The sequence below is a fragment of the Typopeltis vanoorti genome, chromosome 2, assembly GCF_054136105.1.
Source record: "Typopeltis vanoorti isolate ZY-2024b chromosome 2, IOZ_Tvanoo_1.0, whole genome shotgun sequence".
Lineage (NCBI taxonomy): Eukaryota > Metazoa > Arthropoda > Arachnida > Uropygi > Thelyphonidae > Typopeltis > Typopeltis vanoorti.
In genome coordinates, this window is record NC_143550.1 from 17,048,688 (window position 1) to 17,064,837 (window position 16,150).

Below are 16,150 nucleotides of genomic sequence, written 5' to 3' on the forward strand. Positions count from 1 at the left end.
TATGAATGCTGACTACAGTGTAATCTTAAAAGAATTTCTGTTCTTTTGTTTGTTTCCACACACTGATGATGTACCATTATTTTCAGTATGAAATATCTGTATTTTCATTAAAGTTAATTACTGTGGTTATTGTGTAATTTGTTGTTTACAGTTATGCCATGGGTACCTTTAAAGATTAGACTTATTGTAAATAGATGGAAACATGGAAAAACATTAATTGCATTATCCATGGATAACATGTATACTATTTTGTGAAGATGGCAAATTAGATTTTTAAATAGATAACAGAATAAGTTAAGCTGGTATGGGTGGGAGTCAGCATTCAAGAATGTGTGAGCAGAACTAATCTAAGGTGATGTGGTTAATTCAACAGAAAAGTAGAGAAAAGGTCAGTTAAAAAGGTGTTTGATGCTAGGAGACTTAGAGGAAGACCAAGATCTAAGTAGATTAATGTTAGCTGTATCTTAGAAGAATGAAATGCAAGATCTTACAAATGAGAGATTAATTTGAAAGAAAGTTGCTGACAGGAATTCACTAATAATGTAATCTCAATTAAGTGGTGCTATCATCATATCCTACATAATCCTTGTTGGAAGTTTTTTACCTTGGTTTTTATCTTTTACCAAAGGAAGCAAAAACAATGTTTTGAAATATATTCATGTCTGAGCTACTTGTGTATAATGACTTCACACCATTTGCCTTAGTATGTATCCCATAATGCAAAGTTCAAAATGTTGAGCTTTGCATTATAGGTGTCCAAGTGTTAATGGACACCCATAATGCAAACACTCCCTTTCAGATGTGTAAAAATGCTACTATGAATAACAGGAAGGGCCACTAACCAGACCTAGGAGAGATACCAAGATTGAAGTAAAGCAGAAGTCATATATACCTCATATACAAGTAGCCAAAAGGTGCTAGACCTTATTAACAAAAATCTGTGATGAGAGAAAGATGTTGCAAATTTTTTACTATACATCAACGATATCAAGAAATTATATACTTGGTTTTAATCCTTTACCCAAGGAAGTAAAAGCAATGTTTTGCTCACAGATGTGAATATATTTCACATGCAAAACATTGTTTCTACTTCCTTGAGTAAAGGAGTAAAACCAAGTATATAATTTCTTGGAATCTTTCATGTATATTAAAACCAAGGTATGTGTCCATGAAAGTAGATGGAACTGCAAATTTGTCAGTGACCTCTTTGGGGGCACTGAGAAGTTTGCAGATACTGGACGGTGGCCTTTTAAAGGTCACCAGTTCCAAGTTTTTGGAACTTCAGAGGTTTTGAACATGATGTTCCACCTCAATAAGGGTCGAAACCGGTCTGGGCAGTGGCCCTTTCCATTATGGAATACATACTAAGGCAAGTGATGTGAAATCAGCCATATCACCAACCTCTATATGCAAGTAGCTCAGACATGAATATATTTCCTGTTTTTGCTTTCTTGGGTAAAGGATTAAAATCAATTATATACTTGGTTTTAATCCTTTACCCAAGTTGTATCTTTAATCTACATAATCCGTGATGGTACATGTTAGGAAATGATGATGATAGTTTTCAGAGTTGACTGAAAGTTGACTGAAAACTTGTTCTCCAATCTTTAAACTGCTTATAACCAAACTATTAGTAATTTAGACAAAATATTAATTTTCTCATTTTTTATGCCACTCATGATTATTTATACCTTCTTTATAATTTAATTTCTCAATTTTTATTTATTTTTCTTAATACTTACTGAAATAATGCTTATTTCGAAGCCATCTGACAGAACCAGTATCGCTTCCTGCTATTCCAGGTCTTAACGGTACATTTCTAACAGCTAGAAACTGTTCCAATAAATCAAGGGTTGAAAGTGATTGACTAAAAACAAGAAGCTTATCGCCAGCACTCACAGACTGTTCAATAATTGCAAATAATACTGCCATCTTGTTGCTATTTTCAACAATACCAGGTTTGTATTCAGTCAGTAGTGGAGATGCCTTTAAAAAATGATCAGATTAATTTATTAATAAAATAAACATAAAAATTCAAATAATTAGTGCCAAATGCAATTTTTCAATAATGATCAGTACCATGTAAATAGATATTTATGTGCCCATTTGGAAAAATGAAGAGCTAAACTTTTTTTTAAGAAATAATGGAAAACCATATTTCAGTTGAGGCTAAAATATGTTGAGATTTTACTGAAACCATCTATTCCTTTGGTTTAGATGATCACAGTGAAAGATTGCATTAGTCAATAGCAAATTTCTTTTTCTGATACTTAATATTTTTCTAATACTAACTGGACTTAAGTCCAGTTAAGGTAGAAATACAAGAAAACAATGATGGTAACAATCTCCCATGTAGAATTAGTTTGAGTCTATCTGGTGTGAAGTAGAGGTTAACAGAATGAAATATACGGTGGGGTGTTGCTACAGACCTGGCAGCTCAGTTGAAGGGGACGAAGAAATGCATCGCCAATTTAGCCTTATGGGTACAAGCGAATGATCGTTATGGGTGACTTTAATTTTCCAAACATTGATTGGGTAGAAGAAAAGTCTCATGATCAGAAAGAACAGAAATTTATTGAATTGTTGCGAGATAACTTTCTTAAGCAGCATGTGAAAGAAGGAACTTGAGGTCAAAGAGTTTTGGATTTGTTCATAGCGTCAGAAGGGATCTCTGTCAAGAATATGGCTATTTTACCACCAATTGGTGACAGTGATCACACTGTTCTTTCTTGGGAAGTATCTACTTGTATTGAAGCTCTGATTAAATCAGGCTACATGCTGAATTACAAAGCTGGAAATTATGATCAACTTAGAAGAATACTATCTTTGGTCCCATGGTATCAGTTACTGAATGGAAAAAATGTCAGCAATGCATGGGAATCTTTGGAAAAGTGCTTGAATGAGGCGGTATCCCTAGAGTTCGAAGAATAAATAGGTTGGGAGTGAAATGGATGTGAAGCCTTATTAAGCTAGAGATCTACAAGAAGAAGATGATGAGGAAAGAATATCGTGAGAATAAGAATGAGAGGAGTTATGAATTATATAAAGCTCAGGCCAGAAAAATAACGAGTATTGTGAGAAAAGCTAAAACGGAGTATACAAAGAAATTGGCCATGCAAACTAAAGGCAATCCAAAAGAATTTTATCGTTATGCCGCAAGGGATAATGATAGCGGTAGAAAGGGATTTCTCCGCAAGCAAAAGAAAGAATGAATGTGGAAGAATAACTTTATTCAATGCAGATGGTACACAAGTGTCGGAAGCCAAGGAGATTGTTCAGTTAATGAGTGCTCACTTTGCTAAGATATATCAACCAGGTGTATGTAGCATGGTGCATGGTGCTACTGCCATGTTGGATGAAGAGTTAGAGTTCATAAAAATGAGGTTGAAGAGCTCTTGCATAACCTGGATAAGAATTTGTCAATAGGGACAGATGGAATATCTGCCTGTTTGTTAAAGGAATGTTCAGCTGAATTGGCTAGGCCTTTCACACATTTGTATAACTTGAATCTCAGCTAAGGAATGATACCACAGGAATGGAAGGTATGACAGTTCCATTGCACGAGGGTGGTACAAAAACTGATGTGTCTAACTACCGACCTATTAGTATCTCTGGTGTACTAGTATAGATTTTAGAGAAGTCGGTAAGAACTCACATACAGAAATGGGTAGATAAGCATTGCATACTCTGCAGGGTATAGAATGCATGGGTTTACTAAAGTAAGGTCAAGTTTTAGCAATTTGCTCATGTTTTATAACAATGTTACGGCCAAGTTGGATAAAGGGAATGGATACACTATGATAATATTTGATTTTTCTAAGGCATTTGATAGGATACCACACGATAGGCTGTTGTGTAAACTGGAGAATATGGGATGGGAATATAATCTATTGACTCAGATCAAGGGATGGTTGACAGACAAGTATCAAAAAGTGGTATACAGTGGGTGTGAATCTGCCAGATTTAAGTTAACCAGTGGTGTACCTCAGGGTTCAGTCCTTGGGCCATTATTGTTCAATCTATACATTAATGACATCAAGCAGGGTCTATCATCAGATTTGCAATTGTTTGCTGATGATGTGAAGATAGACAGGGCAATCAGTGATACTACTGATATTCAGCAATTACAAAATTGTTTGAATAGACTGGAAATCTGGGCAAACGAAAATGGCTGTCAGTTTAATGTTAGTAAATGTAAAGTTATGCACTTTGGCGTGATTCGAGTTCAAGAGGCATATTATATTAGTGGAGTTATGCCATAAGAAACTAAATAGGCAAGGGATCTTGGTGTATTGTTGGTGGGTAAGAATTTAAAGTTCAAAGGGCACATAAAGTTCAGTTGCAAATACAACTCAGAGGATAATTGTTATGTTGAAGCTAACCTTGATATGTAAGGAAGAAGGAAGTTATTTTGCCTCTTTATAAGGCTTTGATAAGACCACACTTGGATTACTGTGTGCAGATTTGGTCTCCCAGGTTCCAAGGGAATAAAGAAGCTGTGGAAAAGGTGCAAAGAAGAGTTTTACAAAGATTATATCTGAATTATGGGATTTAGATTATGAGGACAGATTGCGAGTATGTGGATTACAGATCTGGTTAATAGGAGAAAGAGGGATGATATGATAGAGGTCTAAACTTTTGAATGGGTGTTATAGCATTTCAAATGATGAAATTTTTTGTTATATGGAAGGCGGGGAGAGAACACGGGAGCATCCATGGAAGTTGTGGTTGTTCTCAGTCAAGAAAGGGATAAGAGCTAGGTTTTTCTCCCAGAGAGCAGTGAGTGAGTGAGTGAGTGAGTGGAATAATTTTCCCTTATGGGTTGTGAGTGCTTCTAATGTAAATGAATTTAAGGGAAGGTATGATAGCTGGGTTGGGTAATTTATAGCCTCCCTCGATGAGTCCTTGGCTCCCTGGAGGTCTCAGATAATAATAATAATAATGGACTTTGATAAGAACTTGCCACTTTGGTTCTAACTGGAATTTTACCAATAAAAGCTATTACTTTAATTTTAGGATTTTAATTCTGAAAATTTCATATAAATTTACAAAGTTGCTATATATAAAAACTTTTTTTTTTCATTTGTTTTCTTTTTTTGGCTCGCCATTATCCCTCCCCACTATTTGCTAACTTTTATATGGAATATTTTGAGAAACTTGTTCTAGATTCCTCTCCTTTAAACCCCAAAGTCTGGCTTACATACGTTGACGATGTTTTCACTATTGAGGAAAGTGACATCAGACACTTTCCTCAGCCACCCAAACAAACAACACAAAAGCATACAGTTCATAATTGAGATTGAAAAGCAGAACACACACTTCCGTTTCTAGATATACTTCTTCTTTCTGACAGTCTTTCATTCACTGTTTACTGGAAATCGACACATACTGGCCAATATATACATATAAACTACTACCATCACCACCACCCAACACAAAAACTAGGTGTCAACACTCTAAAAAAACAGGGCTTCGAAGATTTGCTCCAATGAACAAGTGCTTAAAGATGAATTTAAAGTTATCAGCAATACTTTCCTAAAATATGGTTACAGCCAAAATACTATCAACAAAATTCTCTACAAGACCTCACTAAAAAACAAAGATAAACTAGACTACAATAACACTATAACCATTCCACATTAAAGGGACATCAGATAAAATAAACAGAATACTACAGAAATACAACCTTAAAGCCACCTTTAAACCTCCTGCAAAATTAAAGAGCTTACTCAACTAATCTAAAGACCCACTCCCTCCGCTGGCCCACTCTGGAGTATACCGTATTTATTGCACCTGTAATCTACCCTATATAGGGGAAACAGGTCGCACAATTCCTATTACACAAAAAGAACATAAACGACACATTAAATATAATAACTATGGTGAAGCTGGCCTTTCTGATCATTCCCTGAACACTTTACACAGAACTGACTGGAAAAGCACCAGTTGTTTACATCACACCAAATCATGGTATGAATGTAAATTTAAGGAAGCCTGTGGGATTCTTATCAACTGCCCTAATCTTAACAATAATGATGGTCTAAAAATCCCAAGCATATGGAAGGCACATATTCTACCCACTTAACCTTTCCCCCTAAGAGTTAACTATAAATAGAACCATAGGTAAAGAATTATCAACACTTTAGCACAAGAATATTTTAATATTCGCCAAATATTAAAATATTTGTGGCCTCTGGGATTCTTATCAACTGCCCTAATCTTAACAATAATGATGGTCTAAAAATCCCAAGCATATGGAAGGCACATATTCTACCCACTTAACCTTTCCCCCTAAGAGTTAACTATAAATAGAACCATAGGTAAAGAATCATCAACATTTTAGCACAAGAATATTTTAATATTTGCCAAATATTTCAGTCTGAAATTAACAGACTATCATCAGTGGCTTGATAGGAACAGTTTTTACAAGGTGGAATACAAACAATTGATCATTCAAAAGTAGAACGAGCTGAGTGATGAATAAATTATAGGTATCAATTCACAATTTCATACAACAATCTTAATTTACATTCAATTAAAGATAACATTAGACTAATGTAAGAACTAGGTCTCAATTGAAAAAAAAAAAAACTTAGTGTGTTATCCAGATTAAACTTTCCCATATTTTTGACAAGAATAGGCAATCATTTCAATTCAAGTTAGGAAGTTGAAGTAAGGTCTCAGCACTCTCTTTGAATAGGCATTCAAATTTATAGCGACATCTGTGAAGAAGGCGAGTCCTGGACCAGAGAATGTTGTGGCTTGTGTCTATCCCATTTTATGCCAATCCAGACTTATTGGATTTGTTGTGAAGAATGTATGATTGATGTTCTTGTATTCTTTTTTCTATAGAGCGTCCGATTTCTCAAAAGAAAAAAGAATACAAGAACATCAATCATACATTCTTCACAACAAATCCAATAAGTCTGGATTGGCATAAAATGGGATAGACACAAGCCACAACATTTTCTGGTCCAGGACTTGCCTTCTACAAAGATGTCACTATAAATTCGAACACCTATTCAAAGAGAGTGCTGAGACCTTACTTCAAGGCCATAACTTGAATCGAAATGATTGCCTATCCTTGTCAAAAATATGGGAAAGTTTAATCCGGATAACAAACTAAGTTTTTTTTATTTTTTTCAATTGAGACCTTCTAGTTCTTACATTGGTTTAATGTTATCTTTAATTGAATATAAATTAAGATTGTTGTATGAAATTGTGAATTAATACCTATAATTTATTCATTACTCTGATGAAATTTACCTCTCTTTAGTGCTTAGCAAGGTAACATTACACAGCTCGTTCTACTTTTGAATGATCAATTGTTTGTATTCCACCTTGCAAAACCTGTTCCTATCAAGCCACTGATGATAGTCTGTTAATTTCAGACTGAAATATTTGGCAAATATTAAAATATTCTTGTGCTAACATGTTGATAATTCATAACTTCATGCTAGAAGTGTCTCTCAAGAATAGGACCATAGGTAATCCAGAATCTTAAATCTTATATAACAATTGTCATGTTAAATTAGGACATCATTGTTAATGTAAGAAAATTATCTATATGAAAGAATGTTTCTCTGATGTTACCTTAAATAGAATATAGCTATGATGTAGTTTTTTTTTAATTAATTATTTAATTTTTTTTTTTTTTAATATTCTATTTTCACTAGAGGACATGCCAGTAAAATAACCGTTGATCAAATCACTGTCTCTTTAGCATATTGCGTGAAATGTAATTCAGCTTGTCTCTGTATATATGTGTATAAACTCCAGATGATGACCTTAATATGAAGGTCGAAAGGTTGGGAAATTAAAATATTTATTTATAACACGGTTGTAGAGTCCATAATTTGTCTAAAATGAATGCTATGATGTAGTTTTTTTTTTAATTAATTATTTATTTAATTTTTTTTTTTTTAACAAAAAAAAAAAATTTCTTTTTTTTTTTTTTTTGTTCCTTTCTGTTTTCCTTTAGTTTTTCTTTAGTGTTTCACTAAAGGAAAAGTTCCTTTCCTTTAGTGTAACACTAAAGGAAAGGAACCTAGATACTGAACGAACGAGGATGTACTGGCAATTTGGGATTTAGCTGAACAACTTCTATTCTTATTGACTTAAACCAAAATATAAAATGATGGTACAACATGACAGAATTTTATGCCAGCTGGGAGTCGCCCGATTAAACAAAGCACATGTTGTTTTCGCAAGGGAACCAGGGCCAATGGCAAAAAGTCAGCTACTGGAACAAATCCTGAAACACATCCCAATTCAACATCACCAGAGTTCAAGATTGGTACTATCAAAAAAAAGAAGCCTAAATTGGCAAAGAAATGGAGCTTGCTGAGGAAATAGATAAATACCAGATCGACATAATCGTGGACTGAAACAAAAAAAGACAAAAAAAAAAAAAAAACTGGTGAGATCTTTCTGAGCAATAAATACAAAATGTTATATTCAGGCAATGCCAATCAAGGAACAGAAGGCGTAGCCATAGTATTCAACACTAAATATGAGTCTAATCTTCTTGAATGGTGGGCATTGTCAAGTAGCGTGAGGTGAGGAAATATCAGAATGGGGAACTGGACAATGAGACTTATTTGTGCCGATGGTAGCATAGAAGGATCTACTAAGGTAGAAGTGGAGGAATTTTCTGAGCCTTTAGAGAAAGCAATTGACACAATTAAAAAGAAAAAGTTGGTCCTTGTTGGGGATCTAAATAGCAGAGTAGGAAATGATTGTCACACATACAAAAATATTTTTGGGAAAATTTGGAGAAAAGTGCAAAGGTAATAATAATAATGGCAAATACTTGTTAGATTTCTGCTCAGGACATGGACTAACACAATGTTCCAACACAAAAATATGCACAAATCCACATGGAGAGAAGAGGAAAAGAACAAGAAGTTTCATTGACTATGTTATTGTTGATAGTGATGTTTTCTCCCTGGTGCACGACACCAGAGGGTACAGGGTGTACAGAGGATTTGAAACTGGAAGTGATTACCAATCATGAATTTCATATTGAAAAGAATAACATATAAAGTTTTAAAGCAAATAATAGTTGAGCAGCTCTCAGATGTGAACTGTAGACTAAAATACACAAAGCTTATTGAAGAAAAAATGAAAGAATTTGAGAACTGGAATCAAACGTTTGAGATTCAGTGGCAAGGCCTAAATAAAACATTGATTGATTCAGCGAGAGAGGCATGTGGTGAGGTTGTCTGCAAGGATAGAAAAATCACAACTCCATGGTGGATACAGGAAGTTAAACAGGCAGTGAAGGAGAAGAAGAAAGCATATCAAAAGTTCCTGGCAAATAAGTTAGCTTGTGCTCTTAGAGAATACAGAGACAAATGTAAGAAAGCTAAACACTGTGTAAAATTAACTAAACAAAAGTCATGGGAAGACCTTGGTAAGAACATAGAAAATAAATATCAAGAAGGTGGCAAGATATTCTGGAGGTTGTTGAAGAAGCTCAGAAATGGAGGAAAGAGATTAAAGAATTAGAGATGGTAAAGGTGACATGAAAACTGAAGAAAAAAAGATACCTTGAAGTATGGAGTAATTATTTTGAAAATTTGCTAAATGAAACAAGCAGTGATGACAGCACAGTGATAAAAAACACTCAACAGGCATTCAGTCAGGAATACATATCCATACTTGAATTAGAAAAAGCCATCAAAAGCTTGAAATGTAGAAAGGCAGCAGGAGTAGATGATATTCGACCAGAAATGCTGAAGTATGGAGGTATAAAAGTCTTACAGTGGTGGCTGCACTGCACAGTTCAGAAGGCCTGGACAGAGAGACGAATTCCAGATGATTGGAGTAGAGCTCCCATAGTACCCATATATAAAAAGGGAAATAAAACTGAATGTGAGAATTACAGAGGTATTTCCCTACTGAGTGTTCCTGGTAAGATATATGCAAGTATACTTGAGAACCGCTTGACTAGGATTGTGGAAGAGAAGCTTGGTGAAGAACAAGCTGGATTCAGGACAAATAGAGGATGTCAGGATCAGATCTTCACTTTACGACAAATAGTTGAAAAATCATGGGAATATAACAAAGATTAGTATTTAAGTTTTGTAGATCATCTGGAAAAGGCATATGACAAGGTGCCAACAAGAGAGAAGCTATTCAATACGCTACAGTTATATGGTGTCAATGGAGCATTATATCAATCAATACTTAGTCTTTATTTGAGTAGTAAGTCAGCAGTTAGAATTGAAGGAAGTACAGGAAGATAGTTTAATGTTAAATCTGGTGTCAGACAAGGATGTACATTATCCCCTATGTTATTCATTATCTATATGGATCACATTATGAAGGAAAGTAGTATTAAAACTGATATCAAAATTGGAGATGTTATGTCAGCTCTTTGCTTTATGCAGACGATGTTATACTTCGAAATAAATCTGCTACAAGTCTGCAAGATTCCCTGAATAACTGTTGAAATATATATGGTATGAAGGTCAGCAATAACAAGACAAAGACAATGAAAATAGGCCGAAACATTGAAATTATCAACTTGAAATTGTGAATGGAGAACCTATAGAACTAGTGAAACATTTCAGCTACTTAGGCACAATTTTTAGTGAAGATGGTAAATTAAATATGGAAATAGACAACAGAATCAACAAAACTGGTATGATAGGAAGTCAACTGAATAAATTTATATGGAATAAGAGAGAAATTAGTCAAAATACTAAATTAACTGTATACAACAGAGTGTTCAAACCAATTTTAACTTATGGATTTGAGAGCTGGGTTAGAGTAAGACACTTCACCAAAGACTAGAGACTGCAGATATGGATCCTGAGAAAGATTAGGGGCATGAACAGATGGCACCAATGGCAATATCATATTATTAAAAACAAGGATATTAGGAAAGAACTTGACATTGTCAGCATCCAGGAATGTGTTAGCAGAGCTAATCTCAGGTGGTATGGTCACTCAAACAGTATGGGTGAGGATAGATTAGCGAAACAAGTGTTCTCTGCCAGGATGGCAGGAAAAAAGACCCAGAGGAAGACCAAGATATAGGTGGATCGATGCTGCAAAAAGTGCCTTAGAAGATAGATATATAAGATCTGATAATGTTGGAATGTTGACAGGTAACAGACTGATTTGGAGGAAAACTGTAGATAGGAAGTTAGTAGTGATGTAAATTTTCCATGTAGTACTATCGTATCGTATACACCCCCTGAGGGTACATGGCAGAAATTTGATGATGATGAGTTTTTTATTCTTCATTATCAGTCATTTTCTGTCTTATGCTGGATGAACACCTCTCCAAAGTTCTTCATTAAGTCCTATCTTGAGCTCTTCTATGCCACTTAGTTCCAGCCATTCCTGTAATCTCACCTGCCCACCATCTCTTTGGTCTTCCTTTAGATCTCTTCCCCTCTCTGGGGCACCATGCAGATATCAACTTTGTCTATTTTTGAGTGTTATTCTTACAATATGACCTGCCCATTTCCATTTGGATCTTTTAATGGTTATAATATCTCCTACCCAAGTCTGAGCTCTGACCCAAGTATTGTGGTCTCTATCTAGAACGCTAATACTGAGTAATGATCTTTCCATATTCCTCTGCGTAATCCTCAACTTGTTAGTCAAATTTTTAGTTAAAGTTCATGTTTCGTTTCCATACATCATGACCGGAAGTATACAACTGTCGAATATTTTTCTTTTAAGGCAAACCAGGATATTTCCTTTGACTACTTCGTGGTGTTTTCCAAAGGCTATCCAACCAAGGTGAATACCATGTATAATTTCTTCTTCACAGCTTCCCCATACTGTGAACTTTTGTCCTAAGTAAACATAGGCAGTTACTATATCAATTTCCTGATGTTTGCTTTGTTTACTTACACTTGGGTAAAAAATTAAACAAAAATACAGTTTCTTGTCGAATGTAATTTACTATGTTGACAGAAAGTTAGTAATGATGTAAAATTATCATGTTGCACTATTATAATAATATACATATAAGGAATTTGATGACAATGATGCTTGTATTGGATTTTATAGATTTAGCTTCTAAATATATGATATAGTAAGGAGGACATTTTTTTCACATGAAAAATGAAAACATTCTTAAGAAAACTATAAATAATAAATTTTTGGTAAAAGACCAAGAAGAAAACCAAGAACAAGATGGACAGATGCTCTTATTCAAGACAGCAATACAAAATTGAAATGTTCAAACTAGTATTGGACAGGGTTAGAAGCAACAAATCAGGGAGGCAAAGGCTCAATTTGGGCTGTAGTCATTGGACGATAAAGAATATATAGTTCTAGGCGTATCAGGACAAAATTACACGGGATAAAATTGCGCTGCAAAAATTACACGAGGACAAAATTACACAAAGAAAAAATTACACATAGATAAAAATACACTAAGAAAAAAATTAAAAGGAAAAAATACACAAGTAAGAAATTACACATAAAATAAAATTTACCAAAAATTGTACAAAATTTATAACCAGCAAGGGGTAAATCACTAGTGCAGATTTGGGCATGGGGATTACGGAGGTGGTTGAGTTGGAAACTCAAAATGATGTAGTGATTAGCTACCCTAATTAGTACTTACCTCAGATTTACAAGAAATAATTTCCTAAGGTAAAACCAATCAACAATTGTTAATCACCATGAACTGCTCAAGAATTTCTAAGAATTGTTTGGATGAAGGTATATAAGTAAATTTTTGTCTTACATTCTTCAGTTCTAATTTAGTGACTCATGATACAACTAATGTATAACGTGTGATGTAATAAATTTAGTGATTAATTTTTTAAAATTATTTTTAATTTACCCATGGCTGATTTTGAGTACGGCGTTAATAATAAAGGTGGTCAAATTTTATAATTTACAAAGGATTCAAGTTTGTTCGTCACCGAGAAACTGCTATCGGAACTATTCTTTGGCATTGTGCAACGTTTAGAACTTTACATTGTTGATCGCTGCTCCATACCAGAGACAACAAGATTATCCTTGAGTCTTCAGAATACTGTGATGTTAATAGGACTTTTGAATCTGAAGCTCATCAACTTGCAAATCAAATGAAAAGAAAAATGTCGAATCCAGGTTGCAATGGTTCATGCAATTATAGCTAACAGTTTAGTGACTGTATCAGATGGATTAAAAATGTGGCTACCGAAGAAGAGCTCCATGACAAGGCGATTAAATAGATAGAAAGTTAAAACAGTCGGAAACGTTCCATCAAATCCAGATAAGAAAAATTTTTAAATACCAGAGAAGTACTCTAAATGGATTATTCATGATTCTGGGGAAGAAGATCCAGAACGTATAATACTAATTGGTCACAAGACTCTTCTAGATCAACCTGTAGTTAATGATTTTTGGCTAGTAGATGGTACATTTAAAGTGGTTCCAGAAATATATTATCAGTTATACAATATCAATGTCCATTCAGGCGTCGCTTTTCCTTGTCTACTGGCTCTTCTACCAGGCAAAAAGGAAGAAATATATGTGAAGATGCTGAAAATGTTACTGCAGAAAATTCCTCATGCTTTACCATGAAAATTTTGACCGATTTTGAAATAGCAGCAATGAATGCTTTCCGTACCATGTTTGAAAACGTCGAAACTGGTGGCTTCTTTGTCCACTTATCACAATCTATTATACGCAAAGTAAATGAATGTGGACTAAAATTCTATATGAATCCAATCAGTCATTTGCAGTACACATTAAAATGTTACAATCCTTGCACTTTTACTAGAAGAAGAAGTGTTAGAAACATTTTTAGATGTTGCTGATCTGTTCTCTAATTTAGACGAATATAACGAACAAACCGAGCAAGTTCTCCTTTACTTCGAATGTACATATATTCGGGGTCGACAGTTCAGGAACGGCACTTATAGACAACCTCTATTCAATATTTCTACTTGGAACCATAGACACTCTGCAGCCAATTGTATAGCTAAAACTACAAATTGTATCGAAGGATGGCACTATGGACTTTAGTCGCTCTTTCAGTGTTCCCATCCAACTGTTTGGAAATTTTTGGATAACATTGTGAATTATCTTTACAACATACAAACTATTTGCAGCATTTAATTGATCAACGAAACCCAGGACATCGTAGGTACATTTCGTTAAAACAACGTATTTCAAATATTGTACAAAATTACGACTCTAATAGACGATTGGATTTTTTACGTTGTATAGCTTATATGACTTAGTATTTGTTTTTTATTATTTTTTTTAAATAAAAGTCATTTTTGCAATATTAAGAAAGTTTATGTGTTTAATTTGACAACAAAATACCAATAATATTTTAATCGAATTAATGCCAACAGGTAGGTCTTATAAAGTATTACAAAATTAAAGGAACTCTTATCTGAAAATAAATATAAAATTCATCATAAAAATTTAAAAACTCTAAAGTAAAAAACTTCGATGTGAACATTCAAATTTGTGTAATTTTTTCTTAGTGTATTCTTATCTATATGTAATTTCATCCTTGTGTAATTTTAACATGAAACCAGTGCTAGGATAGGCATTTAGGAGCAATGATGTGGCATCCAGGAAATTCAGATTTCTCTTTTGCTCAAGGTATTATTTTATTTTTGAATATAGCTTTTAACTCTATACAAACCACAAATATATCTCTTCAATCATTGAATACTGTTTTCATATTTGGAGTGGTGCCCCTACAAGCTTGCTAAAAATACTTAATATAGAAGACAGCAATCAGATTGATTAATGACCTCTCTGTCCCCAGTCCACTCTACCCACTTTTACACAAGCATTCAGTTTCAGCTATAACATCTACATATACTTTCATGACCACCGTTCATCTGAACTGGCATCAATAATTCCACCATACCTGTTAAAGCCACGGAAACACATGTATCAACTATTCAACACTCCTTCAAAGTTAAACTACAACCCACAGAACAAATTTCTGCTATCTTCTAAAACATTCACCAAATGTGTTTTCCAAGGATTACAATTCATAGATCTTCAAAATCAAATGAAAACAAGTCCCTTCTTGCCCATCCATAGTACTAATGTATTGCAGACTGACAAACCTCTTATATATGGGATCACCATAAAAACCTCCATAACATTTTCTTCTTTTGCAGCATCTGCTTAGTGATGCTACTCTTTTCTGGTATGGATACTTAGATTTTAAATATCACTCATGTAGAAGTTTAATGAAGAAAACACCCATGTAGAGATAATAATTACAAACTAAATTTATTTAGCTAATAAATTACTGTGCCAATATTTTTCTTTGGTCATCAAGGCATATTCATGCAGGCACACCTAGGAAGGCAAGCACAGACAGAGTAAGAATGGCAGGATCCTAAAGTTCTAACTGGCATCCTCTCTGAAGTTAGTATATTAATATATTAACATGAAACTTTTTTTTTTTTAATTTATTTATTACACTTATGATTTTGTTGTATAAATAGCTTCATCAAGGTCAGGATGGATTTTGGGGTCATTAGGCAAAACATGAAAAGATCTAGGCATACAGACATTTACCAATTACAGGAGGATACTAAAAATCCATGAAATTGTCGAAGATAATGCATGAAAAGCATGACTAATCCAAGATCTTTTCAACTGCCTAAAAGAAAAATCAAAGATAAGTTATATTCTAAGCATCCACACATAATGCATATTTACAGGTTCACTTAAGTGCATAAATAAGGTGTGCTGCTGAGACCACTGTGGATGGGAGGTATTTCCAAGATGTTAGCAATCAGACATTAATAAAACTGTCTTACATACAAACATTCCAGGAATTTCAATGAGAAAACCAAAGGTCAAATTTTAGAACCTAATCACATCATGGCTAGCCACAACATCATTGGTTTTCTTTTCTCAAATGTACCTAGAGAAGAATCAAATGATTTATCATGAAATCATGATGCAACAAACTTATTCCAACACTGAAAATACTTTTTTTTCTTCTTAGTTATTTGATTCTCCTATATATGAAAAGAAGAAAGAAAAAAAAACACATTCAGCCATCTCTTTTTAACTTAACTAGCCAACTTCTACACGGAGTTCTTCAAACAACAGTAATTCTTCAAATTCTTCTTCAATTGTTGTTCTTTAAACAACAATTATAATATATAACAACAACAACAATAAAAATCAATGAGATATT

At 34.0% G+C, this 16,150-nt stretch overlaps 1 protein-coding gene across 2 annotated transcripts in view; it reads right to left on the bottom strand.

Moving 5' to 3' along the window:
- The window catches only part of LOC150108851 (helicase ARIP4), a 619,923-nt gene that overhangs the window by 224,751 nt on the left and 379,022 nt on the right, over window positions 1–16,150 (bottom strand). For both annotated transcript variants that reach the window (XM_090403746.1, XM_090403737.1), the window contains one exon: window positions 1,743–1,986. In XM_090403746.1, the coding sequence (XP_090259872.1) occupies window positions 1,743–1,986 (244 nt within the window). The remainder of the gene's footprint in view (window positions 1–1,742; window positions 1,987–16,150) is intronic.